Source organism: Mustela erminea, chromosome 4 (genome assembly GCF_009829155.1).
Source record: "Mustela erminea isolate mMusErm1 chromosome 4, mMusErm1.Pri, whole genome shotgun sequence".
Classification (NCBI taxonomy): Eukaryota; Metazoa; Chordata; class Mammalia; order Carnivora; family Mustelidae; genus Mustela; species Mustela erminea.
Window position 1 is genome coordinate 20,550,520 of NC_045617.1, and position 27,088 is coordinate 20,577,607.

The 27,088-nt window shown below is 43.2% G+C and overlaps 1 protein-coding gene across 1 annotated transcript; it reads right to left on the reverse strand.

The window, feature by feature from the left end:
- Positions 1–73: 73 nt before the first annotated feature.
- CCN6 (cellular communication network factor 6) lies at positions 74–17,339 on the reverse strand. The gene is made up of 5 exons (XM_032338792.1): positions 17,094–17,339; positions 9,764–10,073; positions 6,089–6,331; positions 2,513–2,706; positions 74–1,443 (listed from the first exon to the last, which is right to left on the reverse strand). The coding sequence occupies exons 1-5, from the start codon at positions 17,139–17,141 to the stop codon at positions 1,162–1,164; spliced, it is 1,077 nt and encodes a 358-aa protein (XP_032194683.1). The 5' UTR covers positions 17,142–17,339; the 3' UTR covers positions 74–1,161.
- Positions 17,340–27,088: the final 9,749 nt, after the last annotated feature.

A 27,088-nucleotide genomic window follows, 5' to 3' on the forward strand; every position in this document is an offset into this window, starting at 1 on the left:
TATTAAAGAATCCAAATTTACATTTATTTTAACATGTATATGTATTAAATTATCTTTAACTATAATGCTTTTTTATTAAAACAGTTGATTTCATAATAATAAATGTCTATATTTTTAAACAGTATTGCTTGTTATTGGATTTGCTTATTACCATTTATATAAGCAAATAAAACATTACTTAGCTTGACATCTTCTAAAGTTTACAGGAAAATGGCTATAATAGTCTAGGGAACGTGTTCCATTTGTAATCTCCAGTTATAGTTTTAACATTAAATTAACTTTAAATACAATTTATATTTTAAATCCATAGGTGGATTTATCATTTAAGAAAGTAATTTTGGGGAACAATTTATTTTCAAGCCATAATAATCTGTGCTTTCTTTAGTGTCAGGTCTTTAAGTTTCTTTCCTTTTCAAAGTACGGGTACTGTTCTTAATCTTGGAAATTTCATTTTTTACAGTATTTCTTATATAAACTTTTAGTTTACAGTTGTCAATAATGGCCAAAGAAGTTCTATTTTCTTCTTTTAAAAGAAATCCTAATACTCAGGATAGGGTAGTGGAAATTATATTTGCAGTTTAATCTTATTCCTATTTAAGAAGTAAACCCAGAATCTTGCTCACTGTGTAATGATTATCATCTGATGGAATCCTAGGCTACACCGTCAAAGTACAGATAAAGTTTTAAAAAATAAAGTTAAAAAAGTTCTAAACGTTTTACACATCTTCAACAAAGTATTTTAGATTATTTTATAGAATAAAATGCTTTCTTGTAAATTGTATAATTTTTCCAGTATGTATGGAATAGGGAGATGGAAGCAACTATGTGTATTTCATAATTACACATTTTAAACAAGAGTTCACTTTCAAGAATTTTAAGCTATATATATACATATATAGATATTTTTGGTGCAAAAAAGCTTTTATTAAAGCAGAGGGACAAGACCTATGAGCAGAAAGAGCTAACCAAGTTTTACATATATTTTTAAGAGAACATTTTAAATAGCCTCTAATGCCTTACATAGAGTCATCTGAGAATGGGTAAGTATTCTTCCCTTTTTTAAATCAGTAAAGTAGATGTGCCACCCTTTTAAAACCACTCTAATTTCCTTATGTAATGACATGATTACCTAAACTTAACTTTTCCCATATATACTAGGTTTTATAGGATCTTGAGCTCAGAAAATATATCTCCTGGCTCTCTGCAGTTCCTTTGACATACGCAAGATGTAATCCACAGCATCTTCCACTTAAATGACCCTTCGTTTGGGCAGTCAAATTGAATGGTTATCATTTTAGACTTATTAGGGATACAGCATCTCTTATCCAAGCATACTCCACAGAAAGTGGGTTTATAACTCTGAGTGCTTGAGCATCCAGAAAAGACGAATTTTTCAGCTTTGAGCAGTTGGAAAGTAGGTTGGCACGTTTTTCCTTTGGGGATCTGAAAAGGTACATGACATTAAGAAGTCATTCTTTAATTTAGTTAAAACAGTTTAGAAAAGTGATACTCTATATAGAAACACAAAGAAAGAAATTATTTCCAGGGCATTAATATTTCCCATTTAGTGGCTTAAAGCACTCTCTTCTCTACCTTCAAAATTCCCTCACCGGAAGTCTGTCCTCCCTGTTCTTGTTCCGTCAGAGTATAGGACCCGCTCCCCAGACTTTTTGACTATCCACTCCACTTAGTTCCAGTTTCCAGAATGAAAATTTCTCTGTCTTATTTAATGTCAAGGGCCATGTCTTACTAAATGTTTATTTACCTAAAACTTAGCAAATTCCCTAACCGGTCAGACAATTTTGAGTGGATGAATAAGACATATCTAAATCCCTTTAAAATTGAGTTGTCACCTTTTAACATGATAGGGAATAACTTGGAGATGAAAAGACTTTTAGTGTTCCTAATACTTACTCTTGAGACGGTTATCTTGCTTTGTTCTAGAAGCAGGACCAGCTCTAGTTATACCAAACAAATCTAGAGTAACTATTTTGTCACAGTCCTTTGGCAAGTCTACTGTCTAAGCACAGAGTATTTTGGACATGGTTTCCCCCTCCAACCTGGTGATACATAACCAAGATTAGAACTTCTCTGATGTCCATAATGTCTGTTTTTATAACTATGATGTAGCAACCAAAATCTTTTATCCATTGCCTTGACTCCACTGCATAAAATTAATATATTTTTTAAAAGACTCTGAAAAGGATCTATTTTTAAAAAACATAATACATGTTGGGTCTACCAGAAGAAATCAGGCTGATCAAGACCCACACTGTTAAGCTGTTAAAATATCAAGAATCAGCAGGGTAACATTACCTCTCCTCTAGTTAAGATTCTCCCCCATGAAGTGCAGATAGATTGATCTTTGTTTTCCTCTGATTAGTTTAAGAGTTACAATGAGGTGATCTTATTTTTATAAGAATTACACAGCATCTATCCCTCTAAAATGCAAGAATACTTTTTGGTCTCTTAATACTGAATTATAACGAAGCTAAATCTAATTAAATGTTACCTTTACGCTCTTTGCTATATTACTGTCACAAGGTTGAATATAACACAGTCTTCTCTCTTTTCTCATTTCACAGTTGCTATTTTCATTGGTGACCCGATCGGACACTCCCATCCCACATGTTCTGGAGCAAGGGGTCCACTTTGTTGCTTGCACAAGACATTTTCTCTTCCAAACAAGTGGGAGATTCCTATAAGCTAAAATAAAGAGGGGAAAGTACATACGTATACATATATGTACTCATGCACATATGTCAACAGACATATGTGCTCATGTCAACAGACCACTTTTAATCATTATTTTTCAGCTAATTATTAATAGATCAGAAACTTTTATGTAGTGAAACTCAGCATAAAATAAGCTTATGGTCTAATTCATCATTTTCTTTTTCCCCACTTTGCAAATTTCCTTTCAACCAAATGTGACAGTCCCAATTTCTTAGGAAGAATAGAAATACTTCATTTTTGAAAATCTAAGTAAGATGTATCCATTTGCTTCTTCTCAGCTCATCTAAGTAGTAAACTACTGTGCTTTCTCTGGTTCTTGCCTCTTGCTGGACATTATTTTCAACAATGAAATAGACATTTAAGAGTGCCAAGATATTATTAATCAGAACAGTGTCTTAATGTTAAATTTCCTATTATGTTAAAATCTAAAATACAAAAGTCATATTTGAGGATAATCTATTGAGCCAGTTATCTTTCCTCCACTGTTTTAATCTAGTCTTTTAGAAAACTCTCTACATGACATTGAACTAGTCAAAATCCTATACTACTAAGTCATGGCAAATATGTAATCTATTTTATCCACTCAGCTTAACTGCTACATTCCCTATGGAATTGGGCCCATAGTATTCATTCCATTGGCTAGTCATTTCAAATCACTTCTAGAGAAAGACATGGCAAAGGAAAAGATGGACAGAGCTATGGGTGGGTGGATAAGTTGGTGGATAGAGGGAGCCCCCTCCACTGACTCTACTGACACTGGAGCAAAAGGGAGGGCAAGGGGATAAATAATAAGAATACAGTGAGTACATAAGAAGTCTTCTCTTATGAACCCGCTGGGAGCTTCGTGTTCTGCTCGTGAATGAATCAAGCCATTGCTTCATTTTAAACAAACTACAAACTGGTTTATTTTCTCAAAGCATTTCCTTAAGGTTATCATGCATCCTAAAAGTGATGCTTGGAATAAGGTTTTGATTTCAATCTGCAACTGAGCATAGCAAAATTCTGGCTACATTACTTTAAAATGCCAATTTAAAACTCTGAAAATTCACGCCCCACCTGCCCCCAGCAAACTGCCTTCCTGATAGGAAGTAGTAGGCACTTTGAAGTTTCTGCTGTCTTTAAATGAAATGACCCTTTAGGGTGCATGGATGGCTCAGTTGGTTAAATGTCTGCCTTCGGCTCAGGTCATGATCCCAGGGTCCTGGGATCAAGTCCCACATCGGGCTCCCTGCTCAGAGGGGAGCTTGCTTCTCCCTCTCTGCCTGCCACTCCCCCTGTGCTCTCTGTCAAATAAATAAATAAAATCTTTGAAAAAAATAAAATGATCCTTTACTGCTTTCAGTGTTACTACAGTAAGATCTCGCGATTGCACAAGGAACTGAGGGAGAGGAAGCAGAAACATGAAGATACCTGGAAGTAGACAGCAGTTTAAAGACCTCTATGCAGGAAGCAGATTAAAAGCCCCGGCAGGCATCTGCAATAAATAAAGGTAGGTTAGATTATCGTATTACCAATAACCCCCCTAAAGTTAAGCCAAGAGCTGCAGTTCAGAAATTTAACATTCATTAAAAAGCAAGAAAACTAGAAGAGCTTTTAGAGAGTTTATTTAGTACTCAGTGAGCAGTGAGGAAAGCATGGGGGCGTTCACTGCATGCTTCATATGGAGCAAACAAAAGCTAGATTCCAACCATGAGCTGTCTGCATTAAGTCAGTATATAAATTACTACCACAAATACACCTTAGAGTGAATGTTTGTCATTGTGCTTAATTTAAAAAACCAAACTTCTGTTCAGGCCCATAAATACAGTTTCAAAGTTAAGCAGAGGAGAGACTTCAGACTGAACGTACACTTCCTTTGAAACCTGTCTAGGCCTGTGATCTCAGCTCCCTAGAGCACAGTGGCAGATTTTGGTTTTTTGTAGCAAAGCACTAACCACCAAGTATGATGGTCTAACATCCCCTCCAACCAGGTTCCAAGTGAATCATCTGGAACTGCTCTACCTCCACAAAGGAGACCAACTGAACTTGATCCAAAGGGCTTTACTTGTGGAAACTGCTGGGCTAAGGTTATTTTCTCACCAGCGAGGTTCATGCATGGGTCCCAAGAACTCACACTGAGTCCCTCAGATCCAATGCAGAAAATCAATCGTTCCTGTACATTTTGAAGAAAGAACAGTTTGGCTTATAATTTTAGAAGTTTTAGAGCATTCGTAGTGTCTTGCTATTAGCTGAAAAACTAGGTATGGTAAATGCAAATTCACTACAACCTGTTAAATTATTTTCAAACCAGTTGGGATAATGGAAGTTTCTGAGAAAGTTCTTTTCATAGAGTTAGTTTTTAAATATCTAAAATATCATTTCTCTGATGATTGTGGCTTTTATTAAATACCCACATATTAGAAGTGAACTTAAGGAGTTTTTAGTGTAGTTGAATATCCCCTCTGTATCTCCATCGCATCTATCATTTCCTAAGCTCTAACTTTAGATAAAAGAGGCATTCTTGATTTCTGGGTGAAAACACAGAGATGTGAATAATAACTAGGCATGAATGCTGACCTTTTTGAGTCCTTCCTCATCTGTGCTTCATTGGTTGATGTTTTTGAAACTCCTGTCCCCAAAATGCCCCGGCACTTAAGTAAGGTAGTAACTTAGAGCTGACCAGAATAGAGCCTTTGTGAACATATGGACACTCACTGCAAATGAACAGGTGCTCTAGAGGAGTGATACGGAACCTCATTATAGGTTTCTGACTACTCACATGCCTAGGGAACCTACTTTAAAACCCCTGTACGTGTGTCAGTGACTGGAGAGCGTCATTTCCAGAACGAATGAAAAGATAATCTTATGTGGGCTGTTTTCTGTTTTTAGAAACAATTACAAATTCTAAACATATTCTTAAATATTTTTAATCAGTAGGCTTCCATTTCTGCTTTCATCATATAGCAAAGTTGCCTTTGAAAATTTGGGGGATGAGTTAGTTTGCACTTCTTGCCCATAATATAAACAATACAAGCAAAAATTTTTCTCAGGGTGCACGTGAACAATAGTTGGTCAGCTCTTCTGAGAAGAGGTTGAGTGGGAATGAACAGAGGCATAGAAGAGTTTTTCTGACCCAGCAAGGCTTTTAAAAGCTGGAATGTTTGACTGGAAAAATCTAAAACATTATGAAGTTTCCTTTTGAGATTCTTAGACTATACCTCTCTGAGGCAGACTGAGTAATGGTGCAGTCAAACTAAATCTCACACTGACCGCTGATCATTAGATGCTTACTGAGTACCTATGGTACATCAAAGAAACATGAAAGAAAACCACGAGAAGCCAATACATGAAAAATAAATATGCCTCTAAGCACCTGGCATTGCTTTGTAGCTTGCTGAAAGCTGCTTTTGGAAGGGTCCCAGGCCACAGTTGGACTGATCAGACTTCTTTCTACCTTTAGCACCAGAGCAGCGACTGTCATCCAGCTTTGGAATGAACAGAGGTGTGCATCCAATGGCCCCACTCACACAGAGGCAGCTAAACAGGGGGCTGGGCTGAAAGACTTGGCCATTACGATAATGCACCCTGTTGAACTCGCACCCCACAGCTATAAGGTCTGAAAGAGAGAAAAGCAAAATCACCAAAGAAGCCATAACTGATAGGCCAGACCTCCCATGAGAAACCTCAGAGGTAACAGCCATCTCCTTCATGAGGTCACGTTCTCAATTTCTTAGGCCCCATCTAGAACCTCCTTTCCAAAACACCTGTAAAAGGTGAAAATTAGACATTTTCATTTTATTGTAGACTATCAGCCCCAATTGGTCACTTTCAGAATTACGACCAAGCACGGGCCCTGTTCTATCACTGTGAGGATGGCAGTGAGTTGATGACTCTGAGAGATGGATTGGTGGAAGGTAAAAGAGAGGTTTTGCTAAATGTCCCACAATAGGCAGGGATATATTTGTAGGAAATGAGGCTACATGAATGGTTGAAGAGAATTTGTTTAAGTACATACATAATTTAAGTACAAGCATAATTTGTTTAAGTACAGTGCCACACAGTAACTCTTTTTTCATTAAGAGAATTGGAGGAAACTTTCACTGCTCTGAGAGGCGTTCTTGACCTGGATCAACAGTTCTCAAAAGTATGACCCCTCGGACCTCTTGGCAATACTGAAGTCCTTTCATGAGAATCCGTGAGGCCAAAACTCTTTTCCAGAATACCAAGAGGTGCCTGGCTGTTTTCACTGTGTGGATATTTGCACTAAGGTACAAAAGCTGGAACCTAAGCATGAAGTCGATTATACAGGGTAGTCACTGTATTTGCCTTGTCGATGCACTTATCCATAAATGTACTTTTGGGGGGGAAAAAAAAGCTAGTTTTACTTAATAATGTCCTGACAGCACAGTAAAAATTACAAACTTTATTAAATTTTAACCATCAAATATATGTCTTTTAAATATCCTGTGTGACAAAACAGGAAGTATCCACAGAGCATTTCTGTAGATATTCTTCTTGAGGAGAAGCAACTAATCTATTGTCTGAGTTTGGGGCTGAAACAACCACTTTTTCATTAGGAATTTCACCTAAAGAAATGACTGACAGAGAAACCAGGATTACTCAGGTATTTGGCAGACATTTCCTTCAAAATCAACAGTGAGCCTGTCACTTCAAGGAAAACAACTTTCTGGCCGATGACAGAATTCAGGCTTTCAAGCAAAAATTAGAATTTTGGAAAACCTGTATCCACCACTGAGATCTTTATATCTACCCAATATGCAGACTTTTCTGATAAGATTAGTATTCATTAATGTGATATTTTAAAATATTGTATAATTAAGTATATCAATCTTTGGAATATCTATATAACCACTGTTCCAAAGTAGCATTTTCCAAATAAACGATGCATGATATTACAAAATTATATATAAGTAAAACATCCAAGTAGATCTTGGATAGACCAATACATTTTATTGTCACAGAGTTCGACAAATTCATTGTTATGGTTTCAGATTCTAATGATGCAGCTAATTTCCAAGAAACTACCACTCCTCAAGTTTATCAAAGACAATATTCAAAAGAATATCAAAGAAAATATTCACAATTATCTGAAAATTCTGCTAAAATACCCCTGCCTTTTCCAATGACCTGTGTCAGGCTGGATTCCCTTCATAGAAGTCAACCAAAATAACACACAGGAATAGATTGAAAGCAGCAGTGGATGGGGAAATCGAGCTATCTTCCATTAAGCTAGACATTAGAGAGAGGTACAAAACTGTAAACCCGTTGCATTCTTCTAATTTTTTGTTTTAGAAAATAAAATATTTTTAACAAATACATTATTCCCATCAGGTTGCAATGGGTTTCTTATTTTTAAATGAATTAGTAAGTATTTTTAAATCCCTAATCCATTTAAGTACCAATACAGAAAACTCACATTAACAAAAGCTCTTGGGGTCTTTATTAATTTCTAAGACTAAAGGGGTCCTCAGACCAAAGTTTAAAAATCATCGTTCTATATCATGGATCAGCAAATGTTCCATAAAGAGCCAAACAGTAAATATCTTAGCATTTATAGACCATTGGGGTTTTGTCACAGCTACTGGGCTCTGTACCATTAAGCTGCCATAGCCCATGTAATTGGATGGTGTGGATCTCCTCCAATAAAATGTTACTTCCAAAAACAGGCTCTGGACCTGATTTGGCCCCTGGGCCATGGTTTGTGACTCCAGTTAGAGGTCATCCTCATCCCCATCCTCATGGCTACACTCTGTTAAAATACTTACCACATTGTATGTGACATCACGTGTGGACAGATCTGTCTGACACAATAAACTTTGACTCTGTGAGGGCAGGACATATATATTTTTTTCTTTCTTTCTTTCTTTCTTGTGTCCCCAGCTGCTGGTCCCAATGCTTAGCATGGTAGTGGCTGCTCACTACGTGCTTGTTGGGTTAATGAAATAACTTGCCCAGCACCGTTTGGGAGAAAGGGGTATCATGATGCCAGAGTCTGATAGGACATGTTTCCCCTGTTAAATTTCCATAAATAATAGCCTACATTTTTAGGAGTCTACTGCCGACCAGATATTCTGCTAGGTGTTTGGGGTTTTGTATCTATTTCATTTGCTCCTCCGGGAATTTCTGTAAGGTAGGAAATATATATGACGTAGCTGAGGCACAGAGAGGTTAAGCAACTTGACCTCAAGATCACTCAGCACATGAAGCCCAGAACTGGAACCCAGCGCCTACATTCTTAATCAATACAGTTCAGTCAGCACGAAACAGGGGTATCAGGCTATCAGACCTGAACAGCTCTACACATTCAGTCCATGCTCACACCCCGACTTCAGGAGTAATCTGCCTGCCCACACAGTGGGCAATCTTTCCTCTGGACTGACTCAAATGTCCAGCTGACACGGGTATTTCTCTTCCCTTGGAAATCTTCATTTTTAATCCCAGGCAAATCAGGATCCTGAATTATCCTCGAGGTGTCAATTTAGAGGGTCACAATCCGTCTCCAGAGCTAAAACCCCTCAAGCCGAGGGTCAGGCTGTGATTTGGGGTACCCCTACCTTCCTTTTTACACATCTGCTTCATCTGAAAAGAACAGTGACTTGCTGGTTATCTGGAGGTGAATTCAGTACGTCTGCACACTCCATACCCGTCCTTACACTTGAAGCGAGATTCCTTTTTAGCTCCAGAGAAGGCTAAATTGACAGCGTTCGACCGCAGGGACAAAAGCTGTCACTGTGTGGCGCCTGAAGAAGTCTGCTCCTCCTTACATCATCTTAGCTCTTTTTCTCCCTGAAAGCAATCACCTGAGAATAACTAGTTCACTACGGTGCCACTAAAACCGCAGGGGGTTCGGACCACGTGTAAACATCGCCGGTGTCACGTGTGGCCCACGACGACAAAACCGGCCCCACCCGTGGCCGAACTCCGCGGATTATCCCACAGGAACCATTACGGGGGGGGGGGGGGGGGGGGAGACCTGGCGCCCAAACAGACGCGAGCGTCGCCCGAGGTCCCAGCGGGAGACACTTACGCGCGCACACTCCGGTCTCGAAGCGAGGCCTGTCGGCTGAGTAGTCACAGTAGAGCCCCTTGTGGGGGTCACAGAGGTCGGCTTCATTGCCGATGTCCCCCGGTTGCTTGGCACAGATCTTACAGCACCCGCAGCCGTCCCTCAGCAGGCTCACTCCCCGAGGGCAGCTGGGCTGCGCACGGGGGCATTTACAGGGCCAGTGACAGAACTGCCTGCGGGGCTGCACTTCCGGTTCTCCTAGTTCTCCTCCGGGCCTGGCTTCCGGCGCCGCCGCGGCCAATGGCGCGCCCCCCTGCGCCTGGCAGCAGAACTGCAGGGGGTAACACAGGAGCCGTTAGATTCCTCACTCTGCGTTCAGAGAGCTCTGGAAATAGAAGCCTTCCTCTAAACGGGTAGGATACGGGGTGGTGAGCTGTGAGAATATCTATCTGATCCGACCCTCGTTCCTTGAACCTTTCTCCGCTGAGCTCCCAGCGCATCACTTCCTCCTCCCTCCTCACCGATGCCTCCTTCTCCGGGTGCTTTGCTGGGTTCTTCGCACCTTCTTCATCCCTAATTGGAGCCCTCTGTGGTGGAGGCCTCTCAAGGCTTCCCTCGCTCTGTCTCCTATCTCCCACCACACCTCCCTTCCGGCCTCAGCCACAGGCTGCCAGACCTCCCCGTGGAGATGGGATGGGCCTAGCAAGCTCAACCCGACCAAAGCAAACTCCCGAGTTTCCCTCCCGATCTTCTCCTGCACACCCTCGCTTGAGCACGCGCCAATTTCATTTTTTCAGAATACTTTGGGGTCAGGTCCCTCTTGACTGCCCCTCTCACATTCCACTTCCCATCCCTTCAGTAAATCCTGTTGGTGACATCTTTAAAATGTACCCACTCTAATCATTTCTGAACACCCCCACTGCTGTCCTGGTGATCCAAGCCACAGTTATTTCTCACTTTAGAGGATTATAATCGTCTCCTAAATGTTCTCTTCGCTTCCCTCTTTGTCCTGGATGTCCTCCACTTGGCAGAGTGGTTAAAATAAAATAAGCTACAGCACCTATAGCTAACAGTACCATGTTATATACTTAAATTTTGCTAAGAGACTAGATCTTATGTTAAATGTTCTTAGCACACACAAAGAACAATAAAGGGGAACAATAAAGAGGAAACTTTGGGGGGCAATGGATGTTTATGGCTTTGAGAGTGGTGATAGTTTTATGAATATGTACTTATCCCAGAGCTTATCAAATGGTATACAATAAATACGTGTATCCTTTTACAATCATACTTTAGTTCATGCCACTCCTCGCTCAGAAAAGGTGACTTCCTCATGGCTTCCCATTTCAATGTAAAAGCCAAACTACCAGGCTCAGTCAGTTAAGCGTCTGCTTCAACTCTTGTTATGATCCCAGGGTCCTGGGATCGAGTCCTGCATTGTGTTTCCTCTCCCTCTGCCCCACTGCCTGCTCATGCTTTCTCTCTCTCTCAAAAAAATAAATAAAATCTTAAAAAAAAAAAGTCAAACTACCCTCTAAAGCCCTGCAACATTGGGTCCCCACCTGTTACCTTCTTTTGCCCGCTGTCACTCACCCACTGGCTTGCTCCATTCCACTCCACACCCACGTCATTCTTTGACCACTCCAAGCCTGCTCCTCCCCCAGGTACCTTCATCTCTCACTCTTCCACCTGCTTGGGTCTTGGCTCACATTTATCAGTAACCACCCTTTATAAAACTCCACCCTGCATGGCCTTTTTGCCATAGACCTTCTTACCACCTATCTTATTCCTGCATGTTCTGTATGTTTATTTTCTGAAGCATGCATCAAGAATGTGGGCTTTTTGAGGGGTAAGCACTTTGCTGCGGTCTGTGGTATCATCTGTTACCTTACATAGCAAAGGGGATTTCACAGAAGTAGTTAAGAATCTTCAGATGAGATTATCCTAGATTAACCAGGTAGGCCCTATGTAACCACAAGCATCCTTAAAAGGGAAACAGGCAGGGGGCACCTGGGCGGCCTAGTCATTTGAGCATCTGACTTTTTTTTTAATTCAAGAAATTAACATATAGTATTTCGTTTCAGAGGTAGAGTTCACTGATTCATCAGTTGTATATAACACTCAGTTCATTACATCACGTGCCCTTCATGCCCACCACCCAGTTACCCCCTCCTCTCCCACAACCCTCAGTTTGTTTCTATGATTTAGAGTCTCTTATGGTTTTTCTCCCTCTCTGATTTCGTCATATTTTATTTTTTTTCTCCCTTCCCCATCCTCCTTTGTTTGGTTTCTTAAATCCCACATGTGAGTGAAGTCATTTAATTGTCATTCTCTGATTGACTTATTTCACTTAGCGTAATACCCTCTAGCTCCATCCACGTCATTGCAAATGGCAAGATTTCTTTTTTTTTTTTTTTGATGGCTGAGTAATATTCCATTGTATATATGGACCACATCTTTATCCACTCATCTGTCGAAGGACATCTGGGCTCTTTCCACAGTTTGGCGATTGTGGACATTGCTGCTATAAATATTGGGGTGCACGTGCTCCTTCAGATCACTATATTTGTGTCTTCGGGATAAATACCTAGTAGTGCGCTTGCTGGGTCATAGGGTAGCTCTTTTTTAAACTTCTTGAGAAGCCTCCATGCTATTTTCCAGAGTGGCCGCACCAGATTGCATTCCCACCAACAGTGTAAGAGGGTTCCCCTTTCTCCGCATCCTCGCCAATCTCTGTCGTTTCCTGACTTATTAATTTTAGCCATTCTGACCGGCGTGATGCGGTATCTCACTGTGGTTTTGATTTGTATTTCCCTGATGCTGAGTGATATTGAGCCTTTTTTCAAGCACCCAGCTCTTGATTTCTGCTCGGGTCAGGATCCTCCCTCCACTCCATCCTACTCTTGCGTGCTTTCTCTCTCTCTCTCTCTCATTCTCTCAAAAAAGAAAAAAAAAAAAAGGAGAGCGGCAGGAATGCTAGAGAAGATAGGATGATAGAAGCAGAGACAGGAGTGACATCACAGCTGAAAAGCAGTCATGAGCCGGAAGTGAAGGCACCTTTAAAAGCTGTAAAAGGCAAAGAACAGATTCTCCCCTAGACCCTCCAGAAGGAACACAGACCTGCCCAATACTTGATTGAGCCCCCTAAGATCCGTTTTCAGACTACTGACGTCCAGAACTATAAGATAATAAATATGTGTTGTTTTCCACCCCTGAGTTTGTGGTGGTTGGTTACAGTAGCCATAAGAAACTACACACCCCATTCTATAAGGCCACTGAAACTCAGATTATGTAACCTGTCCTAGATCATACACATCAAGCGGTAGGGAAAGGATTTAAACAAGGCAGACAGATTTCAGAGCCTGAGCTCTCAACCCTTACCTTCCTTCCTTCCCTAGTCCAGGTCCTGCCACAAACCAGCTTTGATCCTGAACAAGCCACTTAATCTCTTCATCTGTCTCCCCTTTCTAGCCTAGACCTCTCTCCCTAAACTTGTGAGTTTCCACTGGGTATATCCACTTCGATGCTGGTGAGCATCTCATTTTCTCCCTCCCCCCAACAGAACGCTCCTCAACTAGTAGTCCCCACTTTAGTGAATGGTGATGCCAATCACTGAGTTCCCCAAGCCAGGAAGCTGAAAACCAACTTCACCTTCTCCTCTTCTTCATCCCTGACACCTGAAAGTCACTGACTTACAGGAAAGTCCAAACTCCTAAGCATAGCATTGAGGGCCCTCCTCATCGCTTGCCTGCCTCAGGTTCTAGCAAGTTCAAGGGTTTGCAGTTCCCTGCATATCTGATGCTGTTCCTTTCGCCTTGAACATACCTCCCCTACTCCCACTCTTCACCTGGCTCTGTTTAGGCATCATCTTTTCCAGGAAACTTTTTACAACCTCTCCTGCCTCCCTTTTACATGCCCTCGTACTGAAATTATCTGTGTAAGAGCCTGTCTTCTCCACGGGCTGACAGTTACCCAGCCAGAACTTGGGGCTCTTTTGTGGGTATACTGTTGGCACCTAGCACAGTGCCTGGCAAGTAAGTTATATAATTAACTTGCAATTTTTATTTGATAGACTGGAGGCCGTTGCACCGATCCAGAGGTCTAAACCTCCTTCCAACTCAAAAATCCTACCTTTAAAAACATCAGTTTGCAATCCTGCCATCCCAGATGAAACAGAGAAACACTTTCAGCTACAATTCAAGTGGGAGCTACAGTATGAGGTTGGAGTTTGAGGAAACAGTGCTGAGAGTCTGGAGAATGAAGAAGGGGACGGAAATACAAGAGTGGAGAAGGGAGTAGAAGTAGTGTCTACTTCTCAGTTTTTCCAAGATTCAGCCATGGTTAGCAAGGCCTCCCTGCAAAGTTGAGTGGCCGCTCAGCTAGGCTTGTGTTCATGGAGTCTCTAGGCTGCCCCTTGTCCCCTTCTCTGAGGCATTTGACTCTTAATCTCTTCTGCTCCCCTGGCTTTCATGATACCAGACCATCCCAATTCTGCCCTTATTCTCAACATACGCTCTCAATCTCTTTTGCAGATTCCTCTTCCCCAAATATTTCTTACATTTAGACTAATTGGTGTTTTGTGACCTCAATGTATTGCTTTTCTCACTCTGCCCACTGTCTCTTAGCAATCTTGTCCACCCCCTTGCCTTCAATTTCCATCTCGTGAAGCTTCAAACTAAATTTCCATCCAGGATTTTTCCCTGAGCTCTAGAGCCATATGGCTGGCTACCAACTGATGTTGTCACTAGAATGTCCCATGGGAAAAACTCATTTCCCCCAAACTCATCATCTCTCACAAACCTCTGCCTTTTAGACAGCTTCTCCAAAGTTTGGCATTCAGAAGCCAGGAGTCATCCAGGTCATTTTCCTCTTCCTCACTTACCATAGACATTCAGTAACTGATGCTTGGTGTCCTCATATCCTGAGAACTAGTCACTCTTTCGCCATTGAGACTGCTACTGAGGATGACAGCTCAGTACATTCTTAACTGGTTTTGCTTCCTCAAGAATGACTTCCCAAATGAATCTATCACATTGCTTCTGGTGATATCTCTTTTAAAAACATATCTGATTCTACTGCTCCTCTCCTTAAAGCCCATGAGTGGTCCCCTACTGGGTACACTGTGTGGTCCAAAATTAGAAGCATGCTGACTAAAGCCTGTGCTGGTTTATTCTTCCTCTCAACCTTCACTCTCAATTCACTCTCCTTTGCATCTTGCTACTCGCTAGACCCACCAGGTCGTTTCCTCCCCCCATGCTTTTCCTCATATTGCTTCCTCTTAAGGAGAAGGCTACTCTCAAAACTGCCCACCTGGGGACACATGTTTTCCTTTCCAGTCTTGAAGTATTTCTATATAATCTCTGAGGCCACAAGGTAACATTGTGGAAAACCAAAGGTAAAGAGAAAGTTTTGAAAACAGAGTGAGAAAAGACCCTGAGATCTTGAAACCAAGAGTTGGAATCTTAACCAACTGCACCACCCAGGCGCCCCTCAAATTTGCCATGATCTTAAAGCTACTTAAAAAAAAAAAAAATTAAGTCTTTTTAAAAAGGAGGAGGAAGAGAACAAGACTCAGTACTAAAAGGGGGTTGGGGGTGTGGGGCTGTCAACCTGGAATTCTATCTCCAGTGAAACTATCTTTCAAAAATGAAAGTGAAATTAAAGGCATTTCCAGTCAAACAAAAACTGAGAAAATTGTTGCTAGCATACCTGCTTCACAAGAGAGGTGAAAGGAAGATCTGTCTCAAGGAAAACTGTAATAGATAATAATTCAAAAATACAAAAATGAAGAGTCCCAGAAATGGCTAATAGTGGGAAAATTAAAAGTTACATATTTTTTTCAGACATTTTGACTGTTTTCAAAATCAAAATCTCAAAACAACAAGAGTCAGTAGACTCCTTTGGTGGAATGGAAAAGAAATGGAACAGAATTCTTTTGGTACACCCAAAAAGGCTCTTTTGGCATAACAGAAAGAAAGGGTTTTGACACCAAAGCTGAACTTTGGTATAGTTCTCTCTATATAGAGAGTGATCTTCTTTGAGCCTCAATCCTCCTCTGTAAAATGGGATTAATAACATCCACCTTATAAGGTTATTTTGAGGATTAAGATAATAACTAAAGTACCTAACACAGTGTTTGGCACGTGGCAGATGTTCAACAAATGGTAGGTATTCTTCCTTAAAAATTCATAATGGCAAAAGTAAGCAAAATAATACTTTCTCGTTTCTGCATTTTAACACCTTTTTATGTTTTGTTTTGTTTTGTTTTTTAATTTTGGACACATCTCTCTATAATAGAATATTTACTGTTTAGGAATACCTTATAGGCTCTCCATTCACAACAGTGATAGGATTTTTCTCAAGAAGGGTGGAGTGGGAGATAGGCTGCCCCACTGGGGAAAGGCACGCTCCACCTAACACTGGAAATAAATTGTACCACCTGCATTCTTGTTAGGATTCTTTTATAATCTTAGATCTCTCCGTGTAAAATATAACAAATTTCAACCTCTTATTTCCCAAAATACAATTTACTGCCCTAATCAACCATTAACTCAAAGACATGTCCCATGGTTTCTAAATCACCAGGAGGTTTCAAAGGCTCTATCCTCTATGCAAGCAATAACCTCTGCCGTGTACATAAATCCATAAATAAATCACCCTGTTTTCATCTTCTTGGTAAAAAATACTAAGGCAATGAATTGCTCCTATTAAATTAACCTTCCCTTTGGTCTGTGGCTTAAACTATTTCAAAGTCTTCATGGACTGATTCCCTTTCACGAAAAGTGAGAAACACATGAGTTGAAAAAAGACGAAGTAACAGAATGTTTGAAAAATATAAGCGTGTTTCCAAAGTGCTCCTCTCCAACAAGGACAGACTTAATTGAAGAAAGTTGTCAGGATCATTTTTTCCAGTGGCTCTCTGCACCTTCTGCACACAGCCCTGGAAAGCTGAGCCGCAGCCTGGGGTCCAAATGAAGAGGCACCATTCACCCCACTGTCCCCAGGCGGGGCCGCCTTCTCCCAGATCCGTGGTGTGTGTCCTACTCCACTTAAAATACACATTTATTCAAGTTTGGGAGCTGTTCAAGTGTATCGAAAGTGGGATTTAGTGCCATTACCTGAGAGGGAGAAATGTTTTCTACTTCTTTCCTGAAGCTAATAAACTAAAACCCAACTTTCCTTGGAGAGGAAAATGGCTCCCCTTTTGGCAGGAAGTCTTTCCACAAGGAATTTATCCTGCACCACCTCCCCCTCCCTCAATTCCTCCATATTCTTCTTTTTTCATTTCTGACCTGAAGAAATAGGAACCTCTGCAGCCTCCCAAGGGGAAGCAGAAGGAGAGGGAGCTTACCTGCCCCAGAGCAGCGGCCAGCAGCATGGAAAGGAGGAGCCCCGGCATGTTCCCCAGGAGCCGGCAGCACCGGGACACAGGAGGCAGCTCAGGCCCCACACAAAGGGCCCCTGTGTCTCCTCAGCAGGACACACACACGCCTCCACCTCCCAGGCCACTGACTTTGGGCTCACACTCTCAGCCTCTGCTTTGGCTCTCAGGGATCTGCTTTAATACCCTGTTTTCTCTCCGGCGACTCGCCTCATATTTACCTTCACAGGGGCGTGGACTGTGTCATGAGGCTGTGAACACTCTCCTCCACGACTAAGGAGGATAGGTCACGTGGCGACTTGTCTTTGAGCAACTGTTCTGCCAGTTCCCAGAGATCAGAGTCTGCCCTTCGGTAAAAAAATGGTGCCGCGGGCCCCATTAGCCTTCTTCACCTGACTCAGCCTCCCCACTCATTCAAGGCTTGCCCTGCCCCAGGCCCTCCCAGCCCCACAGCACAGAATGCCGGCCTGCTCTCTGTCCCCAGCCCCAAAGTCTGGGGTTCTCCCTCCACAGCAATAATGGGGTTCCAAAGGCCTCCCCTGACTTGCCCCATCTCCGGATTCTCCTTCAGAGGCCCCCACAGTGCCCTGCACTTACCTCCCTCAAGTCACATCTCTCACACCAGCTGGCTCATGACTGGAAGAAGTGGAGGCAGAATGGGGTGGATGCCTAGAGTATCTGGCCTGAGAGAAGTTCTCTCTGCGGCCACAGTCCCAGCACAGCTGAAGTAAAGTTCACCCCAGTCTCTCTGAGCTAAGACAAAACGAGTGCTAGTGGAGGTCATTTAACAAATTAAGATTGGGGGAAGAAGACCATTTATTATAGGTCTGTACCTTTCCTCCTAAATCTCACCTCTTTGGTGTGTGTGACCATAAGACCATCTCCTCCGGGATTCGTGTGTATGTGTGTGACCTTCCTTCTTCCTACTTTCTCAGCCTTGGTCTTTGCTTATGCATCTTGACATGCATCTGCACTAGGGCTTTGTCTCCTGGTGGATCCTGTGTCTGGTCTACCTTCCTGCCCCCATCTTAGAGCCTATTTCTATTCTCTTTGTCCCTTTATGCATCCCATCTCTTCCTGTTACCTCACCTCTCCTGGGTTTTGTTGGAGCAGTCCCAGCTATATGAAGACATGGTAAGTAAAGCCTACTGCCAAGAGTCTGGGGAAAATCTAGGCTCTCTGCCAACAACGGGGAATCCAAGCTCTTGGAGAGCCAGGGATTCCATAAGGTGCAAACAAACTCTATGCCGATTATTAAGTAGTCAATTAAACCATAATTATAATCACACCAAAACACCAAGGAATATCCAGTGCGGTTGTAGGCCAATTTTTACCCCTTCCTTCCTAAGAAATAGGACAAAACCTCAGAACCACCCAGTGAAGAAAAATGTATTTGTCCTGGTCCACTCTGATCTATTTCTTTAACCTTTCTGGCGTAACACTGTTTGATCTTTGGGTTCCCAACCTCAGGGACTCATGTTGTGCACTGGCCATCAGGATGGATTGTTTCTCATCTCCTGGCTCGTCCATCCGAAGCAGAGGAACCCCAGCTGAGGACTAGAGTACTGGTCAACTCCATCCCTCCTGCGCCTCCTCATTCTGAATGTGATGCTGCCTACATCTGTGGAGCCTTTGAACTTAGGAGATTCAGGCTTCTCCCATTCACTCCGTGAAATGCTGGTGGCAGCTGCCATTTTTCCAGAAGTTCTTCGCTCTGTCTGTAATGTCTCTGTACCGGGGAGGGGAAGGTGTCATACTCAGCATCCTTGTTTCTTGGGAGGAAAGGAACATCTTGGTTGAGCACTAACTCATGAACCCCCTCCCCCACCGAAGTATACAGAATTGATTGGCTCTAGGTTACTCACTGTCACACATGTTTACACGTCTCCAGCCCCAGGAACACCCCTAAACTATTTCACACCCACTATTGGATGGACTATATGAATATGATATTTTTAGAGGCTGGGGCTGCCATCTTTGACTTCCGACCACGAGATGTGTCACGGGGTACATCCTGTCCCAAGCACTTTAGTGCTTTAGTGTCTCATTTAACAAAACGCTCCTCGGGGGGAGGAGTCAAGATGGCGGAGAAGTAGCAGGCTGAGACTACTTCAGCTAGCAGGAGATCAGCTAGATAACTTATCTAAAGATTGCAAACATCTGCAAATCCATAGGCAGATCGAAGAGAAGAAGAACAGCAATTCCAGAAACAGAAAAACAACCACTTTCTGAAAGTTTATCTAATATATATATTTTTTCTTTTTTATATTTTTCTTTATTCATTTTCTTTTTTTTTAATTCTTTTCTTTTTTTCTTTTTCTTTTTTTTTTTCTCTTTCTTCCTTTTTGAACCTCTTTTTATCCCCTTTCTCCCCCCTCACGATTTGGGATCTCTTCTAATTTGGTTAAAGCATATTTTCCTGGGGTTGTTGCCACCCTTTTAGTATTTTACTTGCTCCTTCATATACTCTTATCTGGACAAAATGACAAGACGGAAAAATTCACCACAAAAAAAAGAACAAGAGGCAGTACCGAAGGCTAGGGACCTAATCAATACAGACATTGGTAATATGTCAGATCTAGAGTTCAGAATGACAATTCTCAAGGTTCTAGCCGGGCTTGAAAAAGGCATGGAAGATATTAGAGAAACCCTCTCGGGAGATATAAAAGCCCTTTCTGGAGAAATAAAAGAACTAAAATCTAACCAAGTTGAAATCAAAAAAGCTATTAATGAGGTGCAATCAAAAATGGAGGCTCTCACTGCTAGGATAAATGAGGCAGAAGAAAGAATTAGTGATATAGAAGACCAAATGACAGAGAATAAAGAAGCTGAGCAAAAGAGGGACAAACAGCTACTGGACCACGAGGGGAGAATTTGAGAGATAAGTGACACCATAATACGAAACAACATTAGAATAATTGGGATTCCAGAAGAAGAAAGAGAGAGGGGAGCAGAAGGTATACTGGAGAGAATTATTGGGAAGAATTTCCCCAATATGGCAAAGGGAACGAGCATCAAAATTCAGGAGGTTCAGAGAACGCCCCTCAAAATCAATAAGAATAGGCCCACAGCCCATCACCTAATAGTAAAATTTACAAGTCTCAGTGACAAAGAGAAAATCCTGAAAGCAGCCCGGGAAAATAAGTCTGTAACATACAATGGTAATAATATTAGATTGGCAGCTGACTTATCCACAGAGACCTGGCAGGCCAGAAAGAGCTGGCATGATATTTTCAGAGCACTAAACGAGAAAAACATGCAGCCAAGAATACTATATCCAGCTAGGCTATCATTGAAAATAGAAGGAGAGATTAAAAGCTTCCAGGACAAACAAAAACTGAAAGAATTTGCAAACACCAAACCAGCTCTACAGGAAATCTTGAAAGGGGTCCTCTAAGCAAAGAGAGAGCCTACAAGTGGTAGATCAGAAAGGAACAGAGACCATATACAGTAACAGTCACCTTACAGGCAATGCAATGGCACTAAATTCATATCTCTCAATAGTTACCCTGAATGTTAATGGGCTAAATGCCCCTGTCAAAAGACACAGGGTATCAGAATGGATAAAAAAACAAAACCCATCTATATGTTGCCTCCAAGAAACTCATTTTAAACCCGAAGACACCTCCAGATTTAAAGTGAGGGGGTGGAAAAGAATTTACCATGCTAATGGACATCAGAAGAAAGCAGGAGTGGCAATCCTTATATCAGATCAATTAGATTTTAAGCCAAAAACTAACAAAACACTCCTCTAGCTAGGAGCCCATTGCACCAATGCTCAGCTCCTGATGTGCATTCAAATACACATGGCATTGAACATAGTTAATATATGCATCATGTTTTATGATTTACAAGGAAGTTTCACATTATTATCTTTATTAATTTCACAGCTCAGTGAGGTAGGTAAAAGCAGTATTAACTATCCTCATTTAACACATTAAAAATTTGAAATTAAGTGATTGTACTTGGTCAATATAACACATTTAATCCCTGCCCTCTAGAGCTTCATATAATCTACTGGGGGAGAAGTCACTAACCAAACACACAAAGTATCCATCACTAAAAACTGAAAAAAGGCTAATAATGAAGAGCAAGAAAGTCTAAGACAGAATGACAGGGAGAAGCTAATGGAGCTCGGGGGGCAGACAGGACACCTCTGAGGAAATGGCACTTAACCAGTTGAGAGCAGAAGCCAGCTGGAGAGTGGGGGCAAGACTGCTGCCCTCGTGCTCTTTCCACTGGCGAAATGCACACCTTTGATGGCAATAAGCTCCATCTGCCAGGAGCACAGCCCACTGCCCTTCCCGTAAGGTGCCTGGAATCCTGTCATAGGGGACATCTTCACGGCTAGAACATTCCCTTCTCCCGGGAGGACCAGCCACCTAGACAGGCAAAGATCCAAACCCACACCTTCTTTTCTCCTCTTTACTGGCTGTGGGAGGGAGACCTTGCTGGTGGAGAACACACTGAAAGTGTGCTTTGAGGGAGGGCCTGTGCTTGCATCGGTGGAGCTAGAGATGTACTACCAACCGCTAACTAGGCATGCCCAGGGGGCTTTCCAGTGTACCCAGTGCTGTGTAAATATTGACCGGGTGGATCCCCAAGGCCCCCCTGCAGACTGGGTGGATCTTCACTTATGAGGAAACCACAAGACAGGGCCACCGAGGAAGCACAAAGCAAAACAGAGATTCCAGACATTTACTCCCTCCGCTCGGCGACCTCTCTGCCTGGCCTATACGTTCCGTGATCATCTGTAGCAGGATGGTTTATTGAGATAGTACTTTGCATTGACTTCTCAACATTTTTTAACCTCAAGAAGTTAGTGAGGACTTTTATATTTCTCTCTGATCCATCTTCCAAGCAGAAAATAGAAGCCACTGGAATGCTTTATCTCATCTTTTTTTTTTTTTTAAGATTTTATTTATTTAACAAGTTGAAAGAGCACAAGCAGGGGGAGTGGCAGAAGGAGGGGGAAAAGCAGACTCCCTAGCCCAACTGGAGGCACAGTGAGAGGGTGGCACTCAATGCAGGGCTGGATGCAGCTGGATCCTAGGACCCTGGGATCATGACCTTAGCTGAAGGCAGGTGCTTAACTGACTGAGTCACCCAGGCACACCTTTCTCTTGTCTTTTGGGGAGGCTCGATCTCACTGAAGAGAGGAGGCTGAGAGAGGAGAGAAGGGAGAGAACATGAGGCTGCTGAGAAGAAACGGAAGCAAGTGAAGCCCATGGAGTGATTGAGGTCTGGATCCTCGGACCATCTAATGACAGCCCAGAGGGACTTGGTGTTCCACGGTCCTTTCTGGAGACTGACCCTACCTATGTCAGGGCTCTGCATGGGCAAGCTCCCTGCAGACTTCTGGGCACATGCAAAGCCTCTATTACCCTCACCGGCAAAGAGCGTCAGAGTGTGGGCAGGAAACTCAGAAAGTGAAGACCGAAAGCCTGGCCTCTTTTCTGAGCCCCAGCCCAGCCTCCTGGTGGTGGTGGTGGTTGTGTCCGGGTTGTTGTCAGAGGCAGGGAGGAACGCACTGGTGAGAGCTTAGAACAAATTTCTCTCCATATGGAGATGGGAGAGGGTTTCAGAGCCAGGTTTAATTGTAATTTTAATTAAAGTTAAAACAGCTAATTAAATTCAATAAATTTTTAATTTGAATTTGAAGAAAATGAAGAAAGCGGCCAGTTCCTACACTCCACTGCTTGATTTGCAGAGTCACTCATACTTGCTACAAATACTCGAAGTCTCACAGAATTGCTTTTCTCCTTAGATGTGTTCTCTTCATTGAAGATTCACAGGCTCCAGAACCAAAACCAAAGCCAGGACTTCTGTAGGACCTCCTCTGGCTCTGTGCTCTCTCCCGACAGGGCCAGCAGCTAGATCTCTAGTAATTCAAGTTTTCCAGCCAGGTTGACAATGCAGGCATAATAACGCCGAAGGACACACATGTGACAGGTGTTCAATAAATACTTTTTGGTTATATAAAGGACTTCTTTTAAAAATCACACTCTGCCATAGCTAAGCACGACTACCCTTTCGCATGCATTTATCCACTGCGTTTTTAATGTTTTTTTTTCTATTGCTAATTATTGCACTTCTCACCTTTTTCCTGTATGTCCTCACCTTAACCGCCACTCAATCTTTTTGCAAAGCTCTTGCCTCAAGGTCCCACCTTGATTTTTGTGCTAGGGCCTGAGCGAGCAGGTGCATTCTCTCTGCTACCTCTGCTCACCCTCGTGAGCCCGGTCTACCAACACCTGCGTGTTCTCCGAGGGGCTAACCCCGTGCTAAGGCGCGGCCGATGACTCCTCCCATCTGCTTTTCGTGAACCAGATGCAAGACCCAGCAGCCCCCTGACAACCACAAAAGCCCCAGGCCCTGCCCTCTGCGTGGGCCTCGCAGCAGCGTCTTTTTGAAAAGCAGCAGGTGCCCTCGCCTCTTTTCCAGAGCATCAAAAAGTCAGGCTGTGACCCAGGTAACACAAGGCCAAATACCCCAGAGGGATGTAATGCACTTTATCTCTTGGTCCCCTTAGTCTTGTTTGCGGGGCGGGAAGGGGGGGGTGCTGTGTGGGAAAGAGAGCGGAGTTCATCAAGAGGCACGCACTGAGCACGCCAGCCACCAGAGAAGTACGAAGGGAAAGAGGGCGGGGACGCGGGTCACTTTCTGCACTTCCGAATGTGAGTGGAGCTCATCTTTCAGACAAGGAGCAAAATGCATAATGTGGTGTGTCATTCCTCAGCTGAAAAATGCCTCTGTGTGTGCACTGTAATCCAGTTAGAAGGTCGCCCCTTAGCAGGTTGATGGACGGGCTAGACTTGGAGCGGGAAGATCCCAGTTCATATCCAAGCTCTGCTACTTAGGAGCTCCCTGACCTCTGACAGTGTTCCCCCAGCCCCATCTTTGGCCTTCTTAGCCCCTCCCATTGCCCCCCCACCCCCGCATGTTGCTGCCAGATTTACCTCCTTAAACACAAACGTGACCACGTTACACTTCTACTCAAAACCTTTCTTTGGGGTGCCTGGCTGGCTCAGTCGGTGGGGCATGGGTCTCCTGATCTCAGGGTTTAGGCCCTGCAATGGGCATGGAGGTTACTGAAGAATAAAATATTTAAAAGCAACAACAACAACAACAACCCCTTTCTTTCACTCCCCATGCATACAGGTTGAAATCCAGCTCCTGGGTAACACGGTAGAGGCCCTCTGTGACCGGCAAGCTCCCAAAGGGGCTCTCCCCTCCCAACCCCTGTGCTCCAGCAGCATAGAACTACTGCGCTGTGGGGTCCCCCCCCCCAGCCTCCTGCCTTCGCTTGTCCTTCCAGATTCATATGGATTTCCCCTCCTAGGCTATGTCAGATGACACTGGAGACTGATGGGACTCGGCGGCATAGCCCTGGTACTCACAAACTGACCGGCAGATGCTTGGTAATCCTTATTTAGTTTACGTGATTGGCACTTGGCATTTTTAGCCTTAAAATGGTTCTTCTTACAAGCAAATGAATAAGCACCACATTTACTTTTCCTATGCCTTTTACAATTAGATCCACTGGGGTGCCTGGATGGCTCAGTCGGGAGGCGGCTGCCTTTGGCTCAGGTCATCAACCCAAGGTCTTAGGATCGAGCCCCACACCGGGCTGCCCGCTCAGCGGAGAGCCTGCTTTTCCCACTCCTGCTCCCTCCCGCTTGTGCCCTGCTCCCCCTACTTGTGTACCCTTTCTCACTGTGTCTCTCTCTGTCAAATAAATAAATCATCTTTATAATAAAATTAGGTGCGCTCTTGGAGGCCAAGTGCGGCTCCATGCACGGTCTAGAGAGGGCAGTTTCTGCTTCTCCCGGGCCAGCCTGCGATGAGCACGGATGGCCTCTAGATGGCGCAGCGGGCTAACGTAGCAGCCTCCCGCGGGCGCTGCGGGCGCCGGGGATAAAGAAGGCGCGGCTCTGCCGCAGAGCCCTGCATTATTGATGGTGACGCTGCGGCAGAGGTGGGAGGAGCCCGCCGCCATCGCGCCAGGGCTGCGGCATCGCCAACTTCCCTTCGAGAAGCTCTTCCTTCCTGCAGAAAGTCCTATGTTGTGTGAGGAGGGAGTTCTCGAGTGCACACGTTATTGTTTCCATGCATAGGAAGATCGGACCTTTCTTTGGTCAAAATCATTTCTATTTCGCAATGTCATTGTGCCTAGCGGCACCAAAGAACACAGCTGTACCTTGCTGAAAGCCACTGCTTCTGAAATCAATATCTATTTTAAAATATTACCGAGTGTAATTAAAAGGCAATAAAATTGCGTGGGGGTGGGGTGAAGGGGTTCATCACCCAGTTACAAAACGTTCTTATATAAATAGGTGAAAATACTTTCGACGTAAAACAATAGCATTATACTGATGTAACCACGACTACATTGTCAGCCGGCATTTTAACCGGAAACCTGCACTTCTATATGAAAATAGATGCTCCGAAACTAGACAGTGGGTGGGGCTTCCACGCAAGCCATGGGCGGCATCTCTCCCTTCTGACCAGTAGAGGGCGGTAGTGCATTCGCACAGAAAAGGGGATCACACACCCAAATGACACATATATACAGCAAACACTGTGTTCCAATAGGAATCTTAAAATGTGTATTCACTCACCAATCCTTTTGTTTGGCCAACGCCTGCCTTTGAATATGGATTTGCTGGTAAGAGGGCTGCCTTGTCCCCTTTCTTTGTGAACCACACACATAATGGATCCTCTATGTTCTATCATTTGGGTTACCTTAGCGAAATGAGAGTTCAAAGACAGTTCAAAGCATCTTGAATCAGTAATCCTTCTAGATACTGTACTGAGAGCCATCAAATATAATTCAACAACACTTTTTAAACAGCTTCCCTTCGTTGAATCTTTCTAGAGCAGTAGCTTAATTTTCGTTGGTAACACATCCCTCTCTTGAGGTACTCTTGTATTACAGGCTTTAATAATACATAGTCAAAGTGTGTAATTATTGGAACACAGTCAGATGGTTAGGAAAGAAACAAACACACACAGCGAACCTACGAAAGAGCATCCTCCTATCACAGCAGCCTCTAGCCCTCCATGGGCTACAGGTAGTAGTAGTGTCTTAGCTTAGGCTGCTATCACGGAATACCAAGCTGAATGGCTACTAAGCCACAGAAATTTCTTTGTCACAGTTGTGGAGGCTGGGAACCGCCAGTTTGGGGTGGCAGCATGGTTGTGTTTGGTGAGGACACTTTCCTGGTTTACAGACAGCTGCCTTCTCACTGTGTACTCGCACGATAGAGGGGAGCACTCTCTGGGGTCTCTTTTTTTCAAGGAAGTCATACTATTCATGAGGGCTCATGACCTAGTAACTTCCCAAAGACCCATTTCCTATACCCTCGTACTGGGGGTTAGGATTTCAACATATGAATTTTGAGGGGATACAAACATTGGTTCCATTACCATCAGTTTGTTTCACAAAGGAAACGGGGAGTTAGTTAATCTGGCCAATCGGTTACCTGGAGGTCAGTTATGAGAGCTTCCACTTGAGCTCAGAAAAATAATAATCATTTTTCCAAAGACCAATAAATATACATACCAACCTATCACTTAGCCAGATCCACATGTAATATGATTGCATCAATTGCTAAATCACATGCTATCCTAACTTAAGATCTGGCAGAACAAAACTGAGCTCACTCTTAGCCCCGGCGAGGTTGTCAGCAGATGAAACTCAACCACAAAACACTGAGTCTCATGTCAGTATTTCAGAGTAGGGAAAGCAACTCTCCAGTCCTGGCTGCTGGTTGCTGGAAAGCCATCTGGGTCCTGTGTCAGTTGCACGGGCACTGCCCGTACCGGACCCTCAGATTTTATGTCCAAACTCAGTAGATTCAACTGCAGCAAGCAAGAGTTTTAGTTCTGAAATTCAGGTGCACGATCAATAGCATATATTTTCAGCCTCCTGTAACTCAAGTCGAATATGACTCCAAGTCCTC